The sequence below is a fragment of the Nerophis ophidion genome, linkage group LG24, assembly GCF_033978795.1.
Source record: "Nerophis ophidion isolate RoL-2023_Sa linkage group LG24, RoL_Noph_v1.0, whole genome shotgun sequence".
Taxonomy (NCBI): domain Eukaryota; kingdom Metazoa; phylum Chordata; class Actinopteri; order Syngnathiformes; family Syngnathidae; genus Nerophis; species Nerophis ophidion.
In genome coordinates, this window is record NC_084634.1 from 27,598,483 (window position 1) to 27,619,944 (window position 21,462).

The window sequence follows — 21,462 nt, forward strand, 5'->3', positions numbered from 1 at the left end:
CTACCTGTCCTCTCTCCTTGGTACACGATGACAAAGCTTTAGGTCTCCTCGGGTATCAGATGTGGATTAGCTGAAAAATGTCTAGTTGGCGATAGAAATATGGACGAATAGATGTCAAAACGTGTGTAAAACATAAGCAACCAATTATATTTTACTGTATTTTCCAGATCATAAATCACTACTTTCTCCAAGCTTTGAACCTTGCGGCTTATGCAAAATTGCGGCTAATCCATGGATTTGTTTTCGCTAACGACCATAATGTTTTGTATACAACAAACTTACATAGTAGTAACACGGAAACTGAAATGGTGTGTTGTTTGTGCTATGGTGCCATCTTTTGGACGAGTTTGCTCAGTCTACAGTGTATCCTTCTGTTTCGTGCGTTGAACCGGAAATTTAAGTGCCGCTCCGTCTACTGGTCATCCATAGTGTTTATACTCGTACTTCATTCATCAATCCAACAAACATTTGTAAGTTTGACAATATAACTAAAACAATTCATACTTACTAAACCATGGGTGTCAAACTCTGGCCCGCGGGCCAAATTTGGCCCTTGAGGCAATACCAAATTAACATTAGAGCTGGCCCGCCGGTATTATAACACCGCATTCATCGCTAATACTCACACTTGCCAACCCTCCCGATTTTCAGTGCCCCTCTCGAAAGTCTCCTGGGGCAACCATTCTCCCGAATTTCTCCCGATTTCCACCCGGACAACAATATTGGGGGCGTGCCTTTAAAGCACTGCCTCTAGCGTCCTCTACAACCACTCGTCACGTCCGTTTTTCCTCTATTCAAACAGCGTGCCGGCCCCTGTCACATGATAAACGCGGCTTCTACACACACATAAGTGAATGCAACGCATACTTGGTCAACAGCCATTCCGGTCACACGGAGGGTGGCCGCATAAACAACTTTAACACTTACAAATGTGCACCACACTGTGAACCCACACCAAACAAGAACGACAAACACATTTCGGGAGAACATCCACACCGTAACAGAACATAAACACAACAGAACAAAGACCCAGGACCCCTTGCAGCACTAACTCTTCCGGGATGCTAAAATATACACCCCTTGCTACCACCAAACCCCGCTCACCTCTTTATTTTATTTTTAAATTTATTAGCCTGTGGAAAAAGTTAATGTTGATATTTACCTCAGAAGGCTGCATATAGAAAAGAGGCATTACATTTTTTATTTAGATTTTATTTAATATACCATTGATGTTTTTCGTTTGTTTTGTGAAAGTTTATTTTGCACTATTAAGTTATATAAGCGTTGCTTGTTCCATATTCAGTCTGAAAGCAAAACAGTGTAGCAAACTGAGCAATAATTAACATTTTATTCATGCACTTTCTCTTGCTACTTCAAGGCTTGAATGTTTGAATCATTCATTATTGTTATTTTATTTTCAAATGTATTAGCCTGTGGAAAAAGTTTATTTGGATATTTACCTCAGAAGGCTGGAAATAGAAAAGAGGCATTCAATTTTTATCTAAATTTTATTTGATATGCCATTGATATTTTTCAATTATTATTATTTGAAACTCGATTTTGCATGTCACTATAAAGTTATATAAGCCCTGCTTGTTCAATATTCAATGCAAAACTTGTTTCTGTCTTAAAAGGTTAATTTGTTCAACCTTGGCCCGCGGCTTTGTTCAGTTTAAAATGTTGGCCCACTCTGTGTTTGAGTTTGACACCCCTGTACTAAACAGTCACATGTTTTATAGGCGTTTTTTTCATGCGTATTCGTACATGCCTTTGTAAGGTAATATAAATATTGTCGTTAGCATTAGCTGAAATGCTTACACGTTTACGAGTGTCTGTGTTTAGTATTATCAACCTACAATGGTATTCTTTTTGTAATGTTTGTTTTGCAAATTCCTCAGTATATTCACCAACATATTGATTGAGTGCTAGCTTCCGCAGCTAGTGGGTCTATGACGATGACTTCTGTTTTGTTTGATCAGCCGTTGTACTGCCATGTTACAGACACCGTTTGGAAACAATTAAGGTATGTAAATAAACATTTACAAAATATTTCTGTGTAAATAACTAATTCTACAATGTATATATCTATGGCTTATATATGGAAAAACTTTTTTTTTCTTTTTCTTTTAATATTCTGTGGATGCGGCCTATTTACAGGTGCACTCCATAGTCCGGCAAATACAGTATTTCATTTTTGAAGCCAAAACAGTATATACATGTTTTTAAAAGGAAAAAGGGAGGAATTTCGATGTCAGACCAATAGATCCAATAACATAAAAAATATAGATACATTGAAAAATACTCCAATGAGGGGAGATTACCTATTCTGTGCGGTAGGTGGTTTAGTGTGAGCAAACCAAGCGCTCCTTTTCTCCTCCTCACGTCGTCAGCGTTACCTGACCTCAATATAAACAAATGCGGGGTCGAACATTTGAAACTGTTTGAGAGGAAAACATTTCATGATATTTGCGCCAAATGTTAGGCAAATATTTCACAAAAAGGGGAAAATACATTACGCTTGAACACATCCAACTGAACTACATTTAAGGTCAATTTGAAAAAAAACAAGTTCATCGGTTATTAGTGTAGTTCTTGAGAAGCTTGAAGTCATCAGTATCGGTTTTAAAAATAATATATTGTGACTCCGTAGTTTGTAGCGTTAACATCGCAACTCTTTCCGGTTACTTTACACAAATTAGTTCTTTTATTCCACTTTTTAAGCATTTTTAACATTTAACAATTTGGATGCGGGTCACATTTTGGACACCCAAACCCAAGCCATTCATGACAGCAGTCCACAGTAAGATCCAACAGAATTAGTACAATGACTTGAATCTCTTTCACTTAGTTTATTTCATTGGGTTTTATTGCTGCTAAGCATGAGCAAATGGACTTTTTAAAAGGCTGCTGAGAGCGAATGTCCATTGTGTGGCTTCTAAACCAGCGTGGACCTAATATGATAATTGCAAAATCAGAGGGCGAATAATTTATGAGGTATGTAAGGTCTGCAGCAGGTTGTGAGTTATCCCTGTTAGAAGGACCTTGGTCAGTACGGGTGCATCTGTGTCATGTCACTACACTCAATGGCAGAGCTAACTAAGTATTACAGTAAGGAAGTCTATGAAGGATGTGTCTATTCATCGGTTATTATGGGTATTATGTACTGTATTTTTACATGCTGTATGCAGGAGTTCAATGTTTGGAAAGGATGGACAAGCAGTTGCAAAAAAGAAAGAAATTCCTGCACAGTTTTTTTTTTAACATAAACAATCTCACTATTTTGCTTTCATGCTTGGTGAGGAAAGGTAATAAGGAGTATGGCAAGAGGGGTGGCTTCATTGCCATGGCGACCCTACATCGCCGACTTTAGTGGTCAGAGTTGTGTGCAGTGTTTGTCAATGTTTCAGATGCAGGATGTGAGGACAATAAACATTTCCCTCAGGCGACCCAGAGCTTTTCTGCTTGTCACTCATACACATCAGTGACTGGGGGAGAAGCAGAGACACATACACTTATGTATATGTATGTATGTATGTATGTATGTATGTATGTACGTGTATATATATATATATATATATATATACATATATATATATATATATATATATATATATACATATATATATACATACATACAGTGGGGCAAAAAATTATTTAGTCAGCCACCGATTGTGCAATTTCTCCCACTTAAAATGATGACAGAGGTCTGTAATTTTCATCATAGGTACACTTCAACTGTGAGAGACAGAATGTGAAAAAAAATTCCAGGAATTCACATTGTAGGAATTTTAAAGAATTTATTTGTAAATTTTGGTGGAAAATAGGTATTTGGTCAAACATTCAAAGTTCTCACTGATGAAAGGAGGTTTTGGCTCAAAATCTCACGATACATGGCCCCATTCATTCTTGCCTTAACACGGATCAATCGTCCTGTCTCCTTAGCAGAAAAACAGCCCCAAAGCATGATGTTTCCACCCCCATGCTTCACAGTAGGTCTGGTGTTCTTGGGATGCAACTCAGTATTCTTCCTCCAAACACGAGGAGTTGAGTGTATACCAAAATGGATACATGGATGATACAGCAGAGGATTGGGAGACTGTCACGTGGTCAGATGAAATGAAAATAGAACTTTTTATATATATATGTGTGTGTGTGTGTGTGTGTGTGTGTGTGTGTATATATATATGTGTGTATGTTTGTATATATACACGTATGTGTGTGTGTGTGTGTGTGTGTGTGTATATATATATATATATATATATGTATATGTATATGTATATGTATGTATATATGTGTGTGTATATATATATATATATATACACACACACACACACAAACCCTGTTTCCATATGAGTTGGGAAATTGTGTTTGATGTAAATATAAACAGAATACAATGATTTGCAAATAATTTTAAACCCATATTCAGTTGAATATGCTACAAAGAAAACATATTTGATGTTCAAACTGATAAACATTTTTTTTTGCATATCATTAACTTTAGAATTTGATGCCAGCAACACGTGACAAAGAAGTTTGAAAGGTGGCAATAAATATTGATAAAGTTGAGGAATGCTCATCAAACACTTATTTGGAACATCCCACAGGTGTGCAGGCTACTTGTGAACAGGTGGGTGCCATGATTGGGTATAAAAGCAGCTTCCATGAAATGCTAAGTAATTCACAAACAAGGATGGGTTGAGGGTCACCACTTTGTAAGCAAATTGTCGAACAGTTTTAGAACAACATTTCTCAACGAGCAATTGCAAGGAATTTAGGGATTTTACCATCTACGGTCCGTAAAATCACCAAAAAGTTCAGAGAATCTGGAGAATCATTGCACGTAAGCAATGATATTACAGACTTTTGATCCCTCAGGCGGTACTGCATCAAAAACTGACATCAGTGCGTAAAGGATATCACCACATAGGCTCACGAACACTTCATAAAACTACAGTTGGTCGCTACGTCTGTAAGTGCAAGTTAAAACTCTACTATGCAAAGCCAAACAAATTTATCAACAATATCCTGAAACGGCGCGACTTGGCTGGGCCCGAACTCACCTAAGATGGACTGATGCAGAGTGGAAAGGTGTTCTGTGGTCTGTCGAGTCCACATTTCAAATTGTATTTTGAAACAGAGGACGTGGTGTCCTCCAGAACAAAGAGGAAAATAACCATTCGGATTGTTATAGGCGCAAAGTTCAAAAGCCAGCATCTGTGATGGTGTGGGGGTGTATTAGTGCCCAAGGCATGGGTAACTTACACATCTGTGAAGGCACCATTAATGCTGAAAGGTCCATAGAGGTTTTGTAGCAACATATGCTGTCATCCGAGCAACATTATCATTATCAGTTATCAGCAAGACAAGTATTACAACAGCGTGGCTTCGTAAAAAAAAGAGTGCGTTTACTTTACTGGCCCGCCTGCAGTCCAGAGCGTAAAATATGTCAGCGGTGACCCCGGACTGTTGAAAGACTGAAGCTCTACATTAAACAAGAATGGGAAAGAATTCCACTTTCAAAACTTCAACAATTAGATTCCTCAGTTCCCAAACGTTTATTGAGTGTTGTTAAAAGAAAAGGTGATGTAACACAGTGGTGAACATGCCCTTTCCCAACTACTTTGGCACGTGTTGCAGCCATGAAATTCTAAGTTGATAATTATTTGCAAAAAAAAAACCAACAAAGTTTATGATTTTGAGCATCAAATATCCTGTCTTTGTAGTGCATTCAATTGAATATAGGTTGAAAAGGTTTTGCAAACCGGTCATAGAAAATAAGGGTCAGTATTGTCACCCCAGGCCGTGCTTTATTTTGAGTTTGCCATTTCCCTGTGTTTTATACTTTAGTTCCGGTCTAGCGCTCTTATTTTGGTTCCTTATCCTGTTTCAGTTTGCACTTCCTGAGGCAACTTGAGCGCTGTTACGTCCACCTGATTTCAGTTAAAATAAGCCAGACGTGCGCTTTAGGTAGCGCTTGAGAGTTGACTTCTGTGGCACGCTGTTCGTTCGTTTCCCGCCTCTCTGTAAGTGTTCCCTCGTTTAGAGTTTCCCCACAGTCGTTTGTGCGCTCCTAATGTTTTGTTTTACGCGCACATCTCAGCATGAGTGTTTTTGTAGTTTTTGACTACTCGTGAATTAAAGTAATCTTTTACTTGCAAGCTACATTCGTGTTATTTTTCTGCATTTTGAAATCACGACAACTACCGTAAACATGGGGTTGCGCAACAAGCCTAGGTTGTCTTATATTTGAATCAAAATGGTACCAAATAAAATAAATCTCCCGTCTCAGGAGTCCTGGAGTATTTTTTTCTGCTGTGAACAATTAGTAGGGCTAAATCAGGCCTATTTAACTGGCGGCCTTTGGGACACATCCAGCTCGCCAAAGCTTTTTATTTGGCGAGCCAATTAGGCTCGTGTATGCAGTACTCCCGCCCCCCACAAGGGGCAACTGCAATGCATGTGTGTCACAATAAAGCAGCAGTAAGGTGAGTAGAAGAAGAGGACTACTCATTCAAACCAAAAATAGAACTATCGACCCTGAAAAAAATCTAAATAATTACGAAATCTGACTTTTATGTTTTATGTTGCACGATTGCACCAAGAAAAATTTCTAGTTTGTGAACCCGTTCTCAAACAATGGCAATAAAAACTATTCTGGTTCTGATTTTGATTCTGATTTTAACAGAGACTGGACACCAATGTATGAATGTTCTGCCCCGAGCCATTGCTCTAGTCAGTGTTTCCTGTCGGACCTTTTAAGTGACGCACACCGTTCTAGACAAGCAGCAACAACAATAGAAATCCATCCATCCATCCATTTCCTACCGCTTGCCCTATTTGGGGTCACAGGGGGTCGCTGGAGCCTATCTCAGCTCGTGTTAAGGGCCTACTGAAACCCACTACTACCGACCACGCAGTCTGATAGTTTATATATCAATGATGAAATATTAACATTGCAACACATGCCAATACGGCCTTTTTAGTTTACTAAATTCCAATTTAAAATTTCCCGCGGAGTTTCTTGTTGAAAACATCGCGGAATGATGACGCGTATGATGACGTGTACGCGTGACGTCTCGAGTTGGAGGGGACGTACTAGCGCAGCACCACTTGCGGCTAAAAGTCGTCTCTTTTCATCGCGCAATAACACAGTATTTTGGAATTCTGTGTTGCTGAATCTTTTGCAATTTGTTCAATTAATAATGGAGAACTCAAAGTAGAAAGATCTAGGTGGGAAGCTTTAGCCTTTAGCCACACAAACACACGGTGTTTCCTTGTTTAAAATTTCTAAGAGGTGAAGCTTTACTGTGGATCAGAGCGGTCAAGCGAACATGGATCCCGACCACTTGTCAACCGGCAGGTTTCGGTGAGAAAATTGTGGTAAAAAGTCTCCTCTTACCGGGGATCTGCGGAGCTTGCGCCGTCCATGCAGCTGCCGTGACTTCCCTCAGACACTGACCTCAAGACACCCGTGGACACACCCCTCCGACCATAAGGTACTATTTAACTCACTAAAACACTAGCAACACAATACAACAATGGTGTGATGGAGCTCCGCTTGGACTGACCCGGGAGTGGCAACATGTCCATGGAAGACCCGTTCTTGGTCATCAAAGGCGAGGTGCAGAAAGCTGTGAATGCAGCCCAGAGCCTCCATCAGAGATGGAGAGAGTTGCTGCTGGAAGGGGGCGGAGCCTCCAAGGAAGAGATGGACTGGACCACCAATGAGCTGAGGAACAGTCTGCGCTCAATCGAGTGGGACCTGGAAGACCTAGATGAGACCATCAGCATTGTGGAGTGCAACCCTAAGAAGTTTAACCATATAAAGGATTTCCCAGAATTATCCTAGTAAATGTGTCTAAAAACATCTGAATCGCTCCCAATGCAATCACCTTTTTTTTTTTTTTAAACTTTATTTTTGTATTTTTATTTTTTTCTTGTCCTTAGCTATTAATATCCTCAGCTACGAATCTTTCATCCTCGCTCAAATTAATGGGGAAATTGTAGTTTTCTCGGTCCGAATAGCTCTTGCTGTTGGAAGCTCCCATTAAAAACAATGTGAGGATGTGAGGAGCCCTCACAGTGGTGACGTCATCGTCTGCTACTTTCGGTCAAGGCAAGCCTTTTTTATTAGCGACCAAAAGTTGCGAACTTTATCGTCGATGTTCTCTACTAAATCCTTTCAGCAAAAATATGGCAATATCACGAAATAATCAAGTATGACACATAGAATGGACCTGCTATCCCCGTTTAAATAAGAAAATCTCATTTCAGTAGGCCTTTAATTTCATCACGAAACTTGGTCAGATTTTTGTAAGTATTGTGCATAAAGATATTTAGTTTGTTTTGTATTGAAATTGCAGACCTCGTGATTTTCATATTTGGGGTTATTTGTCTGCGTGACTCTAAAGAACAAAGATAATTTAAATACATGTAGCACTGAATTTGACCACTAGTGGTCGATAACGCTTCAGCTTTGTGCAACGTTTGCTGTGGATGTTGTTTAATTTGTTTATACGTAAACTTCTGTAGTTTATTGTATGAATGTATTAACAATAAACCTTCCATTTTATTTACGTAAAATACATAATGGACGTTATACTTTTGTAATGTTATTTTTAGATTTATATTTTCAGTGTAAATGAAGGAAGATTTGTAAAGAAATAACACTGAGGAAGGAAAATAATTTAAAAAAAGAAACATTAATCCTCATCAAAACTTGTGGAGCTTCTGTTTCTTCATGCTGTTAACAATCTGTCTAGTTGCACATGCTGGAATCAAATTGCGAGCACAGAATAACGAAATTGACAGTGCAGTGTGAAAGCCGATGTTTTTACTTTGCAATTAAGTAAACGTGGTCTCAAAGGAATATGACTTCTGACAAAACATCAACATTTCGATGCCAGGCACACATACTTGCCAACCCTCTCAATTTTCCCGGAAGACTCCTGAATTTCAGTGCCCCTCCCGAAACCTCCCGGGTAACCATTCTCCCGTATTTCACCCGATTTCCACCCGGACAACAATATTGGGGGCGTGCCTTAAAGGCACTGACTTAAGCGTCCTCTACAACTTGTCGTCACGTCCGCTTTTCCTTCGCACAAACAGCGTGCCGGCCCACTCACATATTATATGCGGCTTCTACACACACGTGAGAATGCAATACTTGATCAACAGCCATACAGGTCACACAGAGGGTGGCCGTATAAACAACTTTAACACTGTTACAAATATGCGCCACACTGTGAACCCACACCAAACAAGAATGACAAACACATTTCGGGAGAACATCTGCACTGTAACAAAACATAAACACAACAGATCAAATACCCAGAACCCCTTGCGGTACTAACTCCTCCGGGACCCTACAATATGACCCACAAAACCCCAACCCCACACCTCCCGAGTTCGGAGGTCTCAAAGTTGGCACGTATGCCGGCACATGAGCCATTGGGCTCTTGAAACTGCGGCCCTCTTCAATACGTAGTCGAGTAGCCCATCCATCCATCCATCCATCATCATCTTCCGCTTATCCGAGGTCGGGTCGCGGGGGCAGCAGCCTAAGCAGAGAAGCCCAGACTTCCCTCTCTCCAGCCACTTCGTCTAGCTCTTCCCGGGGGATCCCGAGGCGTTCCCAGGCCAGCCGGGAGACATAGTCTTCCCAACGTGTCCTGGGTCTTCCCCGTGGCCTCCTGCCAGCTGGACGTGCCCTAAACACCTCCCTAGGGAGGCGTTCGGGTGGCATCCTGACCAGATGCCCGAACCACCTCATCTGGCTCCTCTCGATTTTTTTGTATTTTTTTTTTTTTTTTTTTTTTTTTTTAGGGCTACTCGACTAATATGTAGTCGAGTAGCCCTGCTCTAAAAAAAAAAAAAAAAACTAAAACAAAAAATGATGACCTACATGTTTAAATCAGCAAGAAAAATGTACATAAGGCAAATCTATTGCATTGAGATGATGAATTCAGTCCGGCAAACATTGTTTATTGGTATATTTACCAGTGCACTACATAATCCTGATCACCTTGCTGGCAACACACCAGGATGTCCAACATTTTATTTATGAGAGCTTTTCCTTGCTCCACTGTTCTTTTAATTACTGCCGGGCCCTTGGTCTTGTATCGCTTAATTAAGTAAGTGATTTGGCCGCCGGAGTATGTTTCTGTTCACTCTGTTCAATTGTCTGTCATAGATGAAGATTGGGGCAGCACGGTGGTACAGGGGTTAGTGCATGTGCCTCACAATACGAAGGTCCTGAGTTGTCTTGGGTTCAATCCCGGGCTCAGGATCTTTCTGTGTGAAGTTTGCATGTTCTCTCCGTGTACTCCGGCTTCCTCCCACCGCCAAAGACATACACCTGGGGATAGGTTGATTGGCAACACTAAATTTGCTCTAGTGTGTGAATGTGAGTGTGAATGTTGTCTGTCTATCTGTGTTGGCCCTGCTTGTCCAGGGTTTTGCCTTCCGCCCGAATGCAGCTAAGATAGGCTCCAGCGACCTCGAACGGGACAAGCGGTAGAAATTGGATGGCTGAATGGTTCAGTAGATGAAGATTGGAAAAAATGTACTTCCAGTACAGTTGTTGTAATCGATTTTTTTTTTAACAAAAAATTTAAATTCTGAACTTGCTTTTTTCTGTTTCTACTCATAGCTAATGTATTTTCCCCCCCTTTCCCCCCTCTGTCTTGCAGTATGTTCCTCCAGACTTGTGTGTTTGTAACTTTGTGTTGGAGCAGTCGCTGTCAGTGCGAGCTCTGCAGGAGATGCTGGCTAACACAGGCCAAAGCAGCGAGGGGGTGAGTACTAACTCTTGTCTCATATACACGCAACCACAGTAAAAAAATAACATCTACAAAGATTGAATAAATAGCAACTGGACTTGACTTCTAAAGCCATCAATGACCTTTTGGGATGAAAGGTATGGTAAGACTGGAGAGTACATGGAATGCATGAAAACACAACACCACTTAATGGATTGGGGGCAATGAAAGGTTGACTTGAATAATTACCTTACCGAAATACATCTTGCATTGGGATTGCACACACATATTTTTCCAGGGCAATGATCTTACGACACATCATTAAAAGTTGAAGATGTTTTTCAAGTATGCAAGCTTTTCCAGAGTGAAACCAAAATGTCAAATGTAGTTACAGCACAGCTTTGCGGCATACAACACCGTGCCTGACAAAAGTCTTGTCCTTTGGGTACAAGTTGACCTCAAGTGCCCTCCAAGTATACGTCTGATCATTTTTTTTTATACAAGAAAAGGCTCATTTCAATCCCAACAGCTTTTGAAATAATGTTATGTTGTCAAAAGAAATTGTTGAAAAGCATTTTAACGTTTACAGCTTGGTAAATCCCATTGAGTCGGTCTTTGCAAGGACAAAAATGTTGTCGCCTTGTCGTCTGATGCACCCAATCCCGGATGACATCCTCAATTGATAAGTCAATTAGTGGCTGTGTATGAAAGGAATCTCAGCACATCAGACCTTCACATCAACTGCAACTTTACCTCTGACAGCATGCCAAAGAATCACCCTGATGATCAAGAGCATGCGTGCCCACACTTATTCTGCAGTCGAGCTACTTTTCAATTGACCGAATAGAAGGAATCTACCTCATTCATATATATAATTTATATTTAATCATTTATGAAAGAGACATTTCTGTTAACCCGTTGAAGGTGTTTAATGATAACACAATCATGTTTAACACGGCATGGCGTAGTGGGTAGAGCGGCCGGCCAGAAACCTGAGGGTTGCAGGTTCGCTTCCCACCTACTGACATCCAAAAAATCGCTGCCGTTGTGTCCTTGGGCAGGACATTTCACCCCTTCCCCCCGGTGCCGCTCACACTGGTGAATGAATGATGAATGAAAGATTGGTGGTGGTCGGAGGGGCCGTAGGCACAAACTGGCAGCCACGCTTCCGTCAGTCTACCCCAGGGCAGCTGTGGCTACTGATGTAGCTTACCACCACCAGGTGTGAATGAATGTTGAGTTCCCACTTCTCTGTGAGCGATTTGAGTGTCTAAAAAACGCGATATGAATCTGAGTTATATATAGATATTTCTTTTGTTTCATGAAGACAAAGAATATAAGTTGGTGTATTACCTGATTCTGATGACTTGCATTGATTGGAATCAGACTGTAGAGCTGATAACGTCCACATTTTCGAATAGAGGAGAAAAAAGTCCTCCTCTCTGTCCAATACCACATGAAAGTGGTTTGTTTTTGGCGTCTTATGTACCAGCTTCTATGCTCGTTTTTATACATTTTGCAAGAAATACATTGACGGCCAACTCCGTAGCTTGCTAACTTGTGCACGCTAGCTTTCTGAGACTCCTATTTTGTTAGCGCAGGCAGGATGAAGCAGGGCTTTTATTGTGAAAACAGCAACTGTGCAGTCTGTCTTTAAGGGTTTTGACAGCAGGTACAACGCGAGAGTGTTGAAATGAAAAGTGTTTCTCGCCTTCCTCTCTGTCATGTTTTCTTAATAATGATCTGGCATCATCCAGCGTCATCTCAGAAGCCGTGCCGTGAATGTCAAGCAAGTGACGAGAGTGACGTCGTCATAAAGATTGATGATCACAAATTTTTAGGTTTATTTTTTTAATGCTTGGTTTGCAATTGACTGACACACCCTCCACGATCGACCGGTAGCTGGCGATCGACGTAATAGGCATCCCTGATCAAGAGCCTGGACACCAAATCCACCGCTGAGGTGGCTGATACCTGCAATGTGTCTCAGCGTCAAGTTCAAAGATGAAGAAAAAGATTGGAAGAGACTGTAGATGTTTTTATGTTTTTGACAAGCAACTACTCGGGAGGACCATTTGTTTGCTCAAAAATCCAAACCCAGCCCTTTTCCACTGCAGCAAAGCTCCACCAGGCCTGGTCACCTCCAATCCCTGTGTCAACTAGAACATTTTGTAGAATTTGGTTTCAAAATCGCCTCCATCTGAAAGGATGGATGCTGGAAAAGTGGCAGAATGTGGATTTGTTAGATGAATCTTGGGTTGAATTAAATCCGTTGGCGCAAATATTGCGGGAGACATAGTGGAGCCTGCATGGATCTGAGATTCAACCAGAAAACTTAAGTTTGGTGGCAGAAAAATTATGGTCTGGGGTTACGTCCAGTATGGGCATCGATCCATCCATCTACTTCTACCGCTTATTCCCGTTTTGGGATGGCGGGGGGCGCTGGCGCCTATCTCAGCTACAAACGGGCGGAAGGCAGTGTACACCCTGGACAAGTCGCCACCTCATTGCAGGGCCAACACAGATAGACCGACAACATTCACACTCACATTCACACACTAGGGCCAATTTAGTGTTGCCAATCAACCTATCCCCAGGTGCATGTCTTTGGAAGTGGGAGGAAGCCGGAGTATCTGGAGGGAACCCACGCATTCACGGGGAGAACATCCAAAGTCCACACAGAAAGATCCCGAGCCTGGGATTGAACCCAGGACTGCAGGACCTTCGTATTGTGAGGCAGACGCACTAACCCCTCGGCCACCGTGAAGCCCCAGTATGGGCATGTGTTTGAGATTTTTTGTATGCAAGACAATATCAATCAATCAATCAATCAATCAATGTTTATTTATATAGCCCCAAATCACAAATGTCTCAAAGGACGGCACAAATCATTACGACTACAACATCCTCGGAAGAACCCACAAAAGGGCAAGGAAAACTCACACCCAGTGGGCAGGGAGAATTCACATCCAGTGGGAAGCCAGTGACAATGCTGACTATGAGAAACCTTGGAGAGGACCTCAGATGTGGGCAACCCCCCCCTCTAGGGGACCGAAAGCAATGGATGTCGAGCGGGTCTAACATGATACTGTGAAAGTTCAATCCATAGTGGCTCCAACACAGCCGCGAGAGTTCAGTTCAAAGCGGATCCAAGACAGCAGCGAGAGTCCCGTCCACAGGAGACCATCTCAAGCGGAGGCGGATCAGCAGCGTAGAGATGTCCCCAACCGATACAGGCGAGCGGTCCATCCTGGGTCCCGACGAGCGGTCCATCCTGGGTCTCGACTCTGGACAGCCAGTACTTCATCCATGGTCATCGGACCGGACCCCCTCCACAAGGGAGGGGGGGACATAGGAGAAAGAAAAGAAGCAGCAGATCAACTGGTGTAAAAAGGTCTATTTAAAGGCTAGAGTATACAGATGAGTTTTAAGGTGAGACTTAAATGCTTCTAGGAGGGCATTCCAGAGTACTGGAGCCCGAACGGAATATCATTCCCCAGCCATTTTCTACCGCTTATTCCCTTTTGGGGTCGCGGGGGGTGCTGGCGCCTATCTGAGGTACAATCGGGCGGAAGGCGGGGTACACCCTGGACAAGTCGCTACCTCATCGCAGGCAAGACAATATAAATAGTCTAAAATATCCCAAAGTTTTAGCTATCTCTTACGTCGGAGTCGAATTTTGCAGCAGAATGATACTTCATCGCGTACTCCCATCTCTACATCAAAGTTCTGAAAGGTGAAAATGATTAAGGGGCTCCAGGTCTGGCCAGGTCATTCACCAGACATGAACATCATTGAGCATGTAGAATGAAAGCGAAAGCATGGAAGATGAAACCAACGAATCTTGATGAAATCTGGGAGGCATGTACGACTGTTTTATTTGCTATTCCTGATGACTCCATCTATCAATCATCCATGTTTACTTTTTTAGCCCTAAATCACTAGTGTCTCAAAGGGCTGCACAAACCACAACACAAACCACTACGACATCCTCGTTAGGCCCACATAAGGGCAAGGAAAACTCACACCCAGTGGGACGTCAGTGACAATGATGACAATGAGAACCTTGGAGAGGACGAAAGCAATGGATGTTGAGCGGGTCTAACATGATACTGTGAAAGTTCAATCCATAGTTGATCCAACACAGCCGCGACAGTCCAGTCCAAAGCGGAGCCAGCAGGAAAACATCCCAAGCGGAGGCGGATCAGCAGCGCAGGGATGTCCCAAGCCGATACACAGGCAAGCGGTCCATCCTGGGTCCCGACTCTGGACGAGCGTCATCTAAAAAAAAAAAAGGGAGTCTATTTAAAGGCTAGAGTATACAAATGAGTTTTAAGGTGAGACTTAAATGCTTCTACTGAGGTAGTATCTCAAACTGTTACCGGGAGGGCATTCCAGAGTACTGGAGCCCGAATGGAAAACGCTCTATACATTTTATGAAACATTGTCAAACCGAATGGATGCAGTGTTTCAAGTTGATGGAAGTCATACAAGGTATTGAATATGGATCTCGCAGCACCACTACTTAATTCACTGATGTTATGCAACATATTTTTGTATTTGAAGTACATTTTTGGTACATTTTCACATTACTCTCTGTAGGCCACAAAACCTGTGTCTTGCCAAAATCTGACCTTTCCGTGTTCTTTAAATGATCAGTATTATTTCAGTGAAGTAAATGTATTTGAGTATATTAAACATAATTAGGGAGGGTTCAAGCTTTCATAGGAACCATTTCTAAAAAGTCAGGTTATAAGCTGTTTGTACACAATGAGTAATCGACGAGAAGTTTGTCAGGGACTGTAGAAAACACAGCAGACATGCAGTACATCTACAGTTTGGTGTGTGGTTGTATGTTTGTGTTATTGTGTAGTACAAGCTCTGCTTTTCTTACATAATTTAATACAAAGGTTTGATGGCTTTTACTGTATTGTGGTGTCCATATAATTCCCACTACAAATAAGGATGTTTTTAAATTAAATTATAATCTACATTATAATCTATAAGCAGTCCCTCTAAACAAAGGAAGTGTGCAATACATATATGTTACGCGGAATTAATAGATAGCTGAGAAATTTAAAGCAGTAAAAGTGGTGTTTATATTGTAAGTTATTGTGTAAGTTATTCTTATTTTTCTTATACAACTTTGATTTGGGCAGCACGGTGAAATAGGGGTTAGTGCGTCTGCCTCACAATACGAAGGTCCTGAGTAGTCCTGGGTTCAATCCCGGGCTCGGAATCTTTCTGTGTGGAGTTTGCATGTTCTCCCTGTGACTGCGTGGGTTCCCTCCGGGTACTCCGGCTTCCTCCCACTTCCAAAGACATGCACCTGGGGATAGGTTGATTGGCAACACTAAATTGGCCCTAGTGTGTGAATGAGAATGTGAATGTTCGGCTGTCTATCTGTGTTGGCCCTGCGATGAGGTGGCGACTTGTCCCGGGTGTATCCTGCCTTACGCCCCATTGTAGCTGACACAGGCACCAGCACCCCCCGCGACCCCAAAGGGAATAAGCGGTAGAAAATGGATGGATGGATGGAACTTTGATGTGTAGAAGACGCCATTTCATTAATATGAAAAGCAAATGTGTTCATTATTGATTAAAATGAGGATGAGCATTCGGCTCAATATTTCCGATCATTTAATTGAGGCATTTCATGCTTGTAATTTTGAAATGATTTGTTATTCGGGAGGTCCCGATCAACATTCCTGATCTGATTTTTTTTTAACCTTAGATCCGAGCTGATATCGCGTCCTGATCCGATAAGTTAATAGACTATACAAGTCCTGTCAAATTGTGTAACCACCAGTCTTGAAATATGTTCATTCATTGTAGAAAAAAAGTAGATAACAGACATGTCACAGTGTTTCCCACAGGTCAGGCATCTATTTGTGGTGGTGTGGTCGGGCGGTGGGGGGAGGCGGAGGGGGGTTTCTGGCTGGGGTGGCTGGGGTGGCAGCGGCGGCGGCGATGACCAAGAAGAACGCGGAGTTGGAATATAATTACAACACTTTATGTACATATTTATATACATATTTATATAATATTCATATAATATGTAATTACAAGCTCCATTCACAGACAGAGTCCCATTACTTTTATGAGCGGTCGAGCGGGTCAAAAGCCGGGGGGGAGAGGAAATAAATGTTTTATTTTTTTTTTGTTTTTGTTTTTTTTGTGGCGGCCGTAATTCTTTCGTGGGGGGCCGCCACAAATAAATGAATGTGTGGGAAATCCTGTGTCACAAAACAGTCATTTTAAACGGAAACTTTCTGGTTTTCAGAAACAGTAAAATACATCAAGAACAGTAATTGTGGTAGTCAGTTACAGTTTTATTTTTAGATCAAGAAACTCGTGCAACAACTCAAAAATGAGGAAATCATGAAAAACAAACACCTTTTGGCTTTTGTAACAGCTTACAGTCTCTGAGCCATGGATTTAATGAGTGACAAACAGAACGCAGAACTTTCTCTGATTATTGTTGTCTGATCAGCTTTGCAGGTTGGAGTCTTGTCATTAAAACTTTTCTTCAATTTCCACCTAACATTTTCAATTGGATTGACATCTGGACTGTTTGCAGGCAATGACATTGTATCTTTCTTCAAGGAAAGTTTTCACAGTTTTTGCTCTATGGCAGCGATCACCAACGTGGTGCCCGCGGGCACCAGTTAGCCCGTAAGGACCAGATGAGTAGCCCGCTGGCCTGTTTTAAAAATAACTCAAATAGCAGCACTTACCAGTGAGCTGCCTCTATTTTTTAATTGTCTTTATTTACTAGCAAGCTGTTCTTGCTTTGCTCAACATTTTTAATTCTAAGAGAGACAAAAATCAAATAGAATTAGAAAATCCAAGAAAATATTTAAAAGACTTTGTCTTCACTTGTTTAAATTCATTTATTTTTTTACTTTGCTTCTTATAACTTTCAAAAAGACAATTTTAGAGGAAAAAATACAACCTTAAAAATGATTTTAGGATTTTTAAACACATATACCTTTTTACCTTTTATTTTCCTTCCTCTTCTTTCCTGACAATTTAAATCAATGTTCAGGTTTTTTTTTTTATTGTAAAGAATAATAAATACATTTTAATTTAATTCTTCATTTAGCTTCTGTTTTTTCGACGAATAATATTTGTGAAATATTTCTTCAAACTTATTATGATTAAAATTCAAAAAAATATTCTGGCAAATCTAGAAAATCTGGAAAATCAAATTTAAATCGTATTTCAAAGTCTTTTGAATTTCTTTTAAAATTTTTGTTCTGGAAAATCTAGAAGAAATAATGATTTTTCTTTGTTAGAAAAATAGCTTGGTCCAATTTGTTATATATTCTAACAAAGTGCAGATTGGTATTTTAACCTATTTAAAACATGTCATCAACATTTCTAAAATTAATCTTAATCAGGAAAAATTACTAATGAAATTTTTTTTTTTTCCGAAAAGATTCGAATTATCTAGTTTTTCTCTTCTTTTTATTCAGTTTAATTTTGAATTTTAATGAGTCGAAATTGAAGATAAACTATGTTTCAAAATTTGATTTTCATTTTTTTCATGTTTTCTCCTCTTTTAAAGCGTTCAATTAAGTGTTTTTTTCATCATTTATTCTCTACAAAAATCCTTCCGTAAAAGGAAAAATAATGTACGACGGAATGACAGACAGAAATACCCAATTTTTTATATATATAGATTTATTTATTGAAGGTAAATTGAGGAAATTGGCTATTACTGGCTGGCACCAGTGCCTGTTCCTCGGCTGGCACCACTGCCTGCACCCCGGCTGGCATCAGTACCAGTTCCTGCTCCAGTGCCGGCTTCGTCTCCTGCGTCAGCGCTGGCGTCGTCTGCTGCACTCGGGGCTGCACTGGCTTCGTCTGCTGCAATCGGGCCTTCCTTGGCTGCAGCATCCGCACAGGCTTCGTCTGCTGCTCCGGCGCCGGCTTTATCTGCTGCATCAGCGCCGGCTTCGTCTGCTGCACTCAGGCCTGCTTTGGCTGCAGCACCCGCACCTGCTTAGTCTGCTATACCACCGCTGTCTTTATCTGCTGCATCAGCGCGGGCTTCGTCTGCTGCTTCCAAGCCCACCATGACGACGACGCTGACGCGCCCACCTCCACGTCAGCCACGGATGTGGCCGTGCCCTGGTCGTCCTCCTCGCCGGGTGCATCCTCCTCCCCGTCGGCCACAGATGTGGCCTCTTCGAGGTCGCCCGCCTAGACTTTTGCGGCAGCGGCGTTCCATTCGCGACCTGGCGACCCTCCACCATGTCCTCCCTCAACCCTCCCTTCACGTTTGGTCTTTCTTGTCGTGTGGGGGGGTTCAAGCTACTTTTTTGGGGGACATCTGGTATCTGTCCCTTAAGGGGGGCTTATGTCATGATCCGCGGCTCGGATCATGACATATTCTGTTTTTGTTCTGTTTGTATATCACATCCTGTTTAGTTTTTGTCTTCCTTAGTTCCTGGTGGCACTTCCTGTTTGTTTCCATTGCCATATCCACACATTAGTGTCACCTGCATCTTGTTTTTCACGCGCACCTGCTCTATGATTATCTCCTTTATTTAAGACTGCATTTTTTGTTCATTCAGTCTCGCAGTCTAGTTTGCTGTGCAATGCAACAGGTGACGTCGCTATCCCCGATTGTGGTAAAATACTTTTTGTTTTCATTAGCTTCCACGCTATTTCTGTTTGTTTCCCTAGCTTACATGCTAGCGCTTTCAGTTCTTTCTAGCTCCCATGCTAGTTCTGTTTGTTTTGTCTTTAGTGCATTGTGCAAGTGTTTTCTGTTCCTAGAGTGTTTTTGTAGTGTAAATAAATCATCATTCCTTATCTTCACGTTGTGTCCATATCCGACTGCTCCCTCGAGAGAACAAACCCTCATCACAATGCCAGCAAAGCGTCACAAGTCTAAGTCTATTCTTTGTTTCAATCGACATCTCTCGTGTTGGAGCCATGATTCATGTCAATCCACCTAGTGCAACAGCACTCCAATGTGTAAACACTACTTTTAACTGCAGACTAATGAACAGGTTTTATCTAATGGAAATTAAAATTTACAGGGTCCTTCCAACATTTTGTTTTCTCAGAATTGCATGATTTCATATTTGTTTCGCTCTCTTTCATCTAAAAATGTATCTGTTAATGACGACCACAGTTTATATTCTTGATTTGTTTGTTTCTAAAAGCTAGAAAGCTTCCATTTAAATAACTATAGTTTTGTGTTGTCTGTTATCTGCCTTTTTTATACAAAAAAAAAAAAAGATTAGCAGTGCCTCTGCTAGTTGCAGCCAAGTACTACTGCACGCCATTCTATCAAGATGAGTATTAATTAATCAAGCCGTTTTCACAATCAAGCCATTTTGCACAACTGATTCTGTTTTGACAACTGATTAATATGCCCCGAGCTAAAACCGACTATACTTTTTAGTAGTCCAAGGTGTGCTTAAACACCAAGAATAGCTACTGAATTTAATAAAATCTGTCACTATTCATTGCCTGGAATATGCTCCCATATTTTGTAAGAAGATATCAGAAGTCAAAGATAATGAAAGGCCATTTAGGGTGACGGAGGGGAATGGAGAATATGTGAGTGCACTGCAGTATCCGTAATCGCATCTCTGAATTTATACAAAGCAGAGTTGCCTCTTTTCTTTTCGGGCTCCTCTCCAGCTCACTTGGCAGGTTTATGAAGTCATCTATTGAGGATACCGTGAAGCGATACGGGCTTCCCATCAGTGGTAGCGACGTTCCTGTGATGGGTGTGTGTGGTCCGTAAACCCTTGTCAGATTCTCATATTCAGTCGTGCTGCTGAGCGATAACAGCTCTTGGCATTTTGGGTGCCTTTTAACTTAACTGCACATTCATAGCAATGGATGACTTCACTTTTTTTGTGCACATTAGATGGACACCTGCACAGTTAATGAGCAATGTGTATTGACTGTAGTTTAGAGTGGTGTAGTCCTGCGCTTCATTATACTGATTTTTACGCTATAAAATTGAGAAGAAATGCTTGATAAAACATTAGCTGCTCCTGTTATAAATTTTTGATACTGCTCTTTGATTGGCTCTCAATAGGTGCATACGTTCCCAATATCGTGCACCCAAAGAGAGTACCCCAAAGGTCGAACATAATCTATTCCGGGATGCTGATTAACCTTTAATCTGTTCAAATTTAAAACTAATAAATACTACTAAAAATAATTCAGGCTTTTGGAGTTTTTCCTAGCCCCGCTGCTCGTTCGCCGGCTCCGCCTCGCCACACTACGTTTCTATGGTCGGACACCCTTGTGGCGACTAATCAGTCTTTCTGTTCTGTTTACCCCGGTCTACTGTATGTCTGTTCTTGAACGGGTTGTATTGAAAACAATTTTTTTTGTACTTTTTAAGTGCCATGACAACCAAGTTCCGTTCCAATGCATGAAAACATTTAACATATTCAAATGTTTTGTCCTGCGATGAGGTGGCGACTTGTCCAGGGTGTACCTAGGGACGGCGTGGCGCCGTGGGAGAGTGGCCGTGTGCAACCCGAGGGTCCCTGGTTCAATTCCCACCTAGTACCAACCTCGTCACGTCCGTTGTGTCCTGAGCAAGACACTTCACCCTTGCTCCTGATGGGTGCTGGTTGGCGCCTTGCATGGTAGCTCCCTCCATCAGTGTGTGAATGTGTGTGTGAATGGGTAAATGTGGAAGTAGTGTCAAAGCGCTTTG

General features: G+C 41.5%; 2 protein-coding genes across 3 annotated transcripts in view; both read left to right on the plus strand.

Annotated features, from left to right (window-relative positions):
* ryr3 (ryanodine receptor 3) overlaps nucleotides 1–21,462 on the plus strand; it is a 380,753-nt gene that overhangs the window by 48,782 nt on the left and 310,509 nt on the right. For both annotated transcript variants that reach the window (XM_061886489.1, XM_061886490.1), the window contains exon 3: nucleotides 10,692–10,796. In XM_061886489.1, coding sequence (XP_061742473.1) covers nucleotides 10,692–10,796 — 105 coding nt within the window. The remainder of the gene's footprint in view (nucleotides 1–10,691; nucleotides 10,797–21,462) is intronic.
* LOC133542605 (syntaxin-6-like) lies at nucleotides 7,547–7,819 on the plus strand (the record flags this gene model as incomplete). The annotated part of the gene is made up of 1 exon (XM_061886885.1): nucleotides 7,547–7,819. A coding segment is annotated over exon 1 (237 nt), but the record flags the coding sequence as incomplete, so codon positions are not given.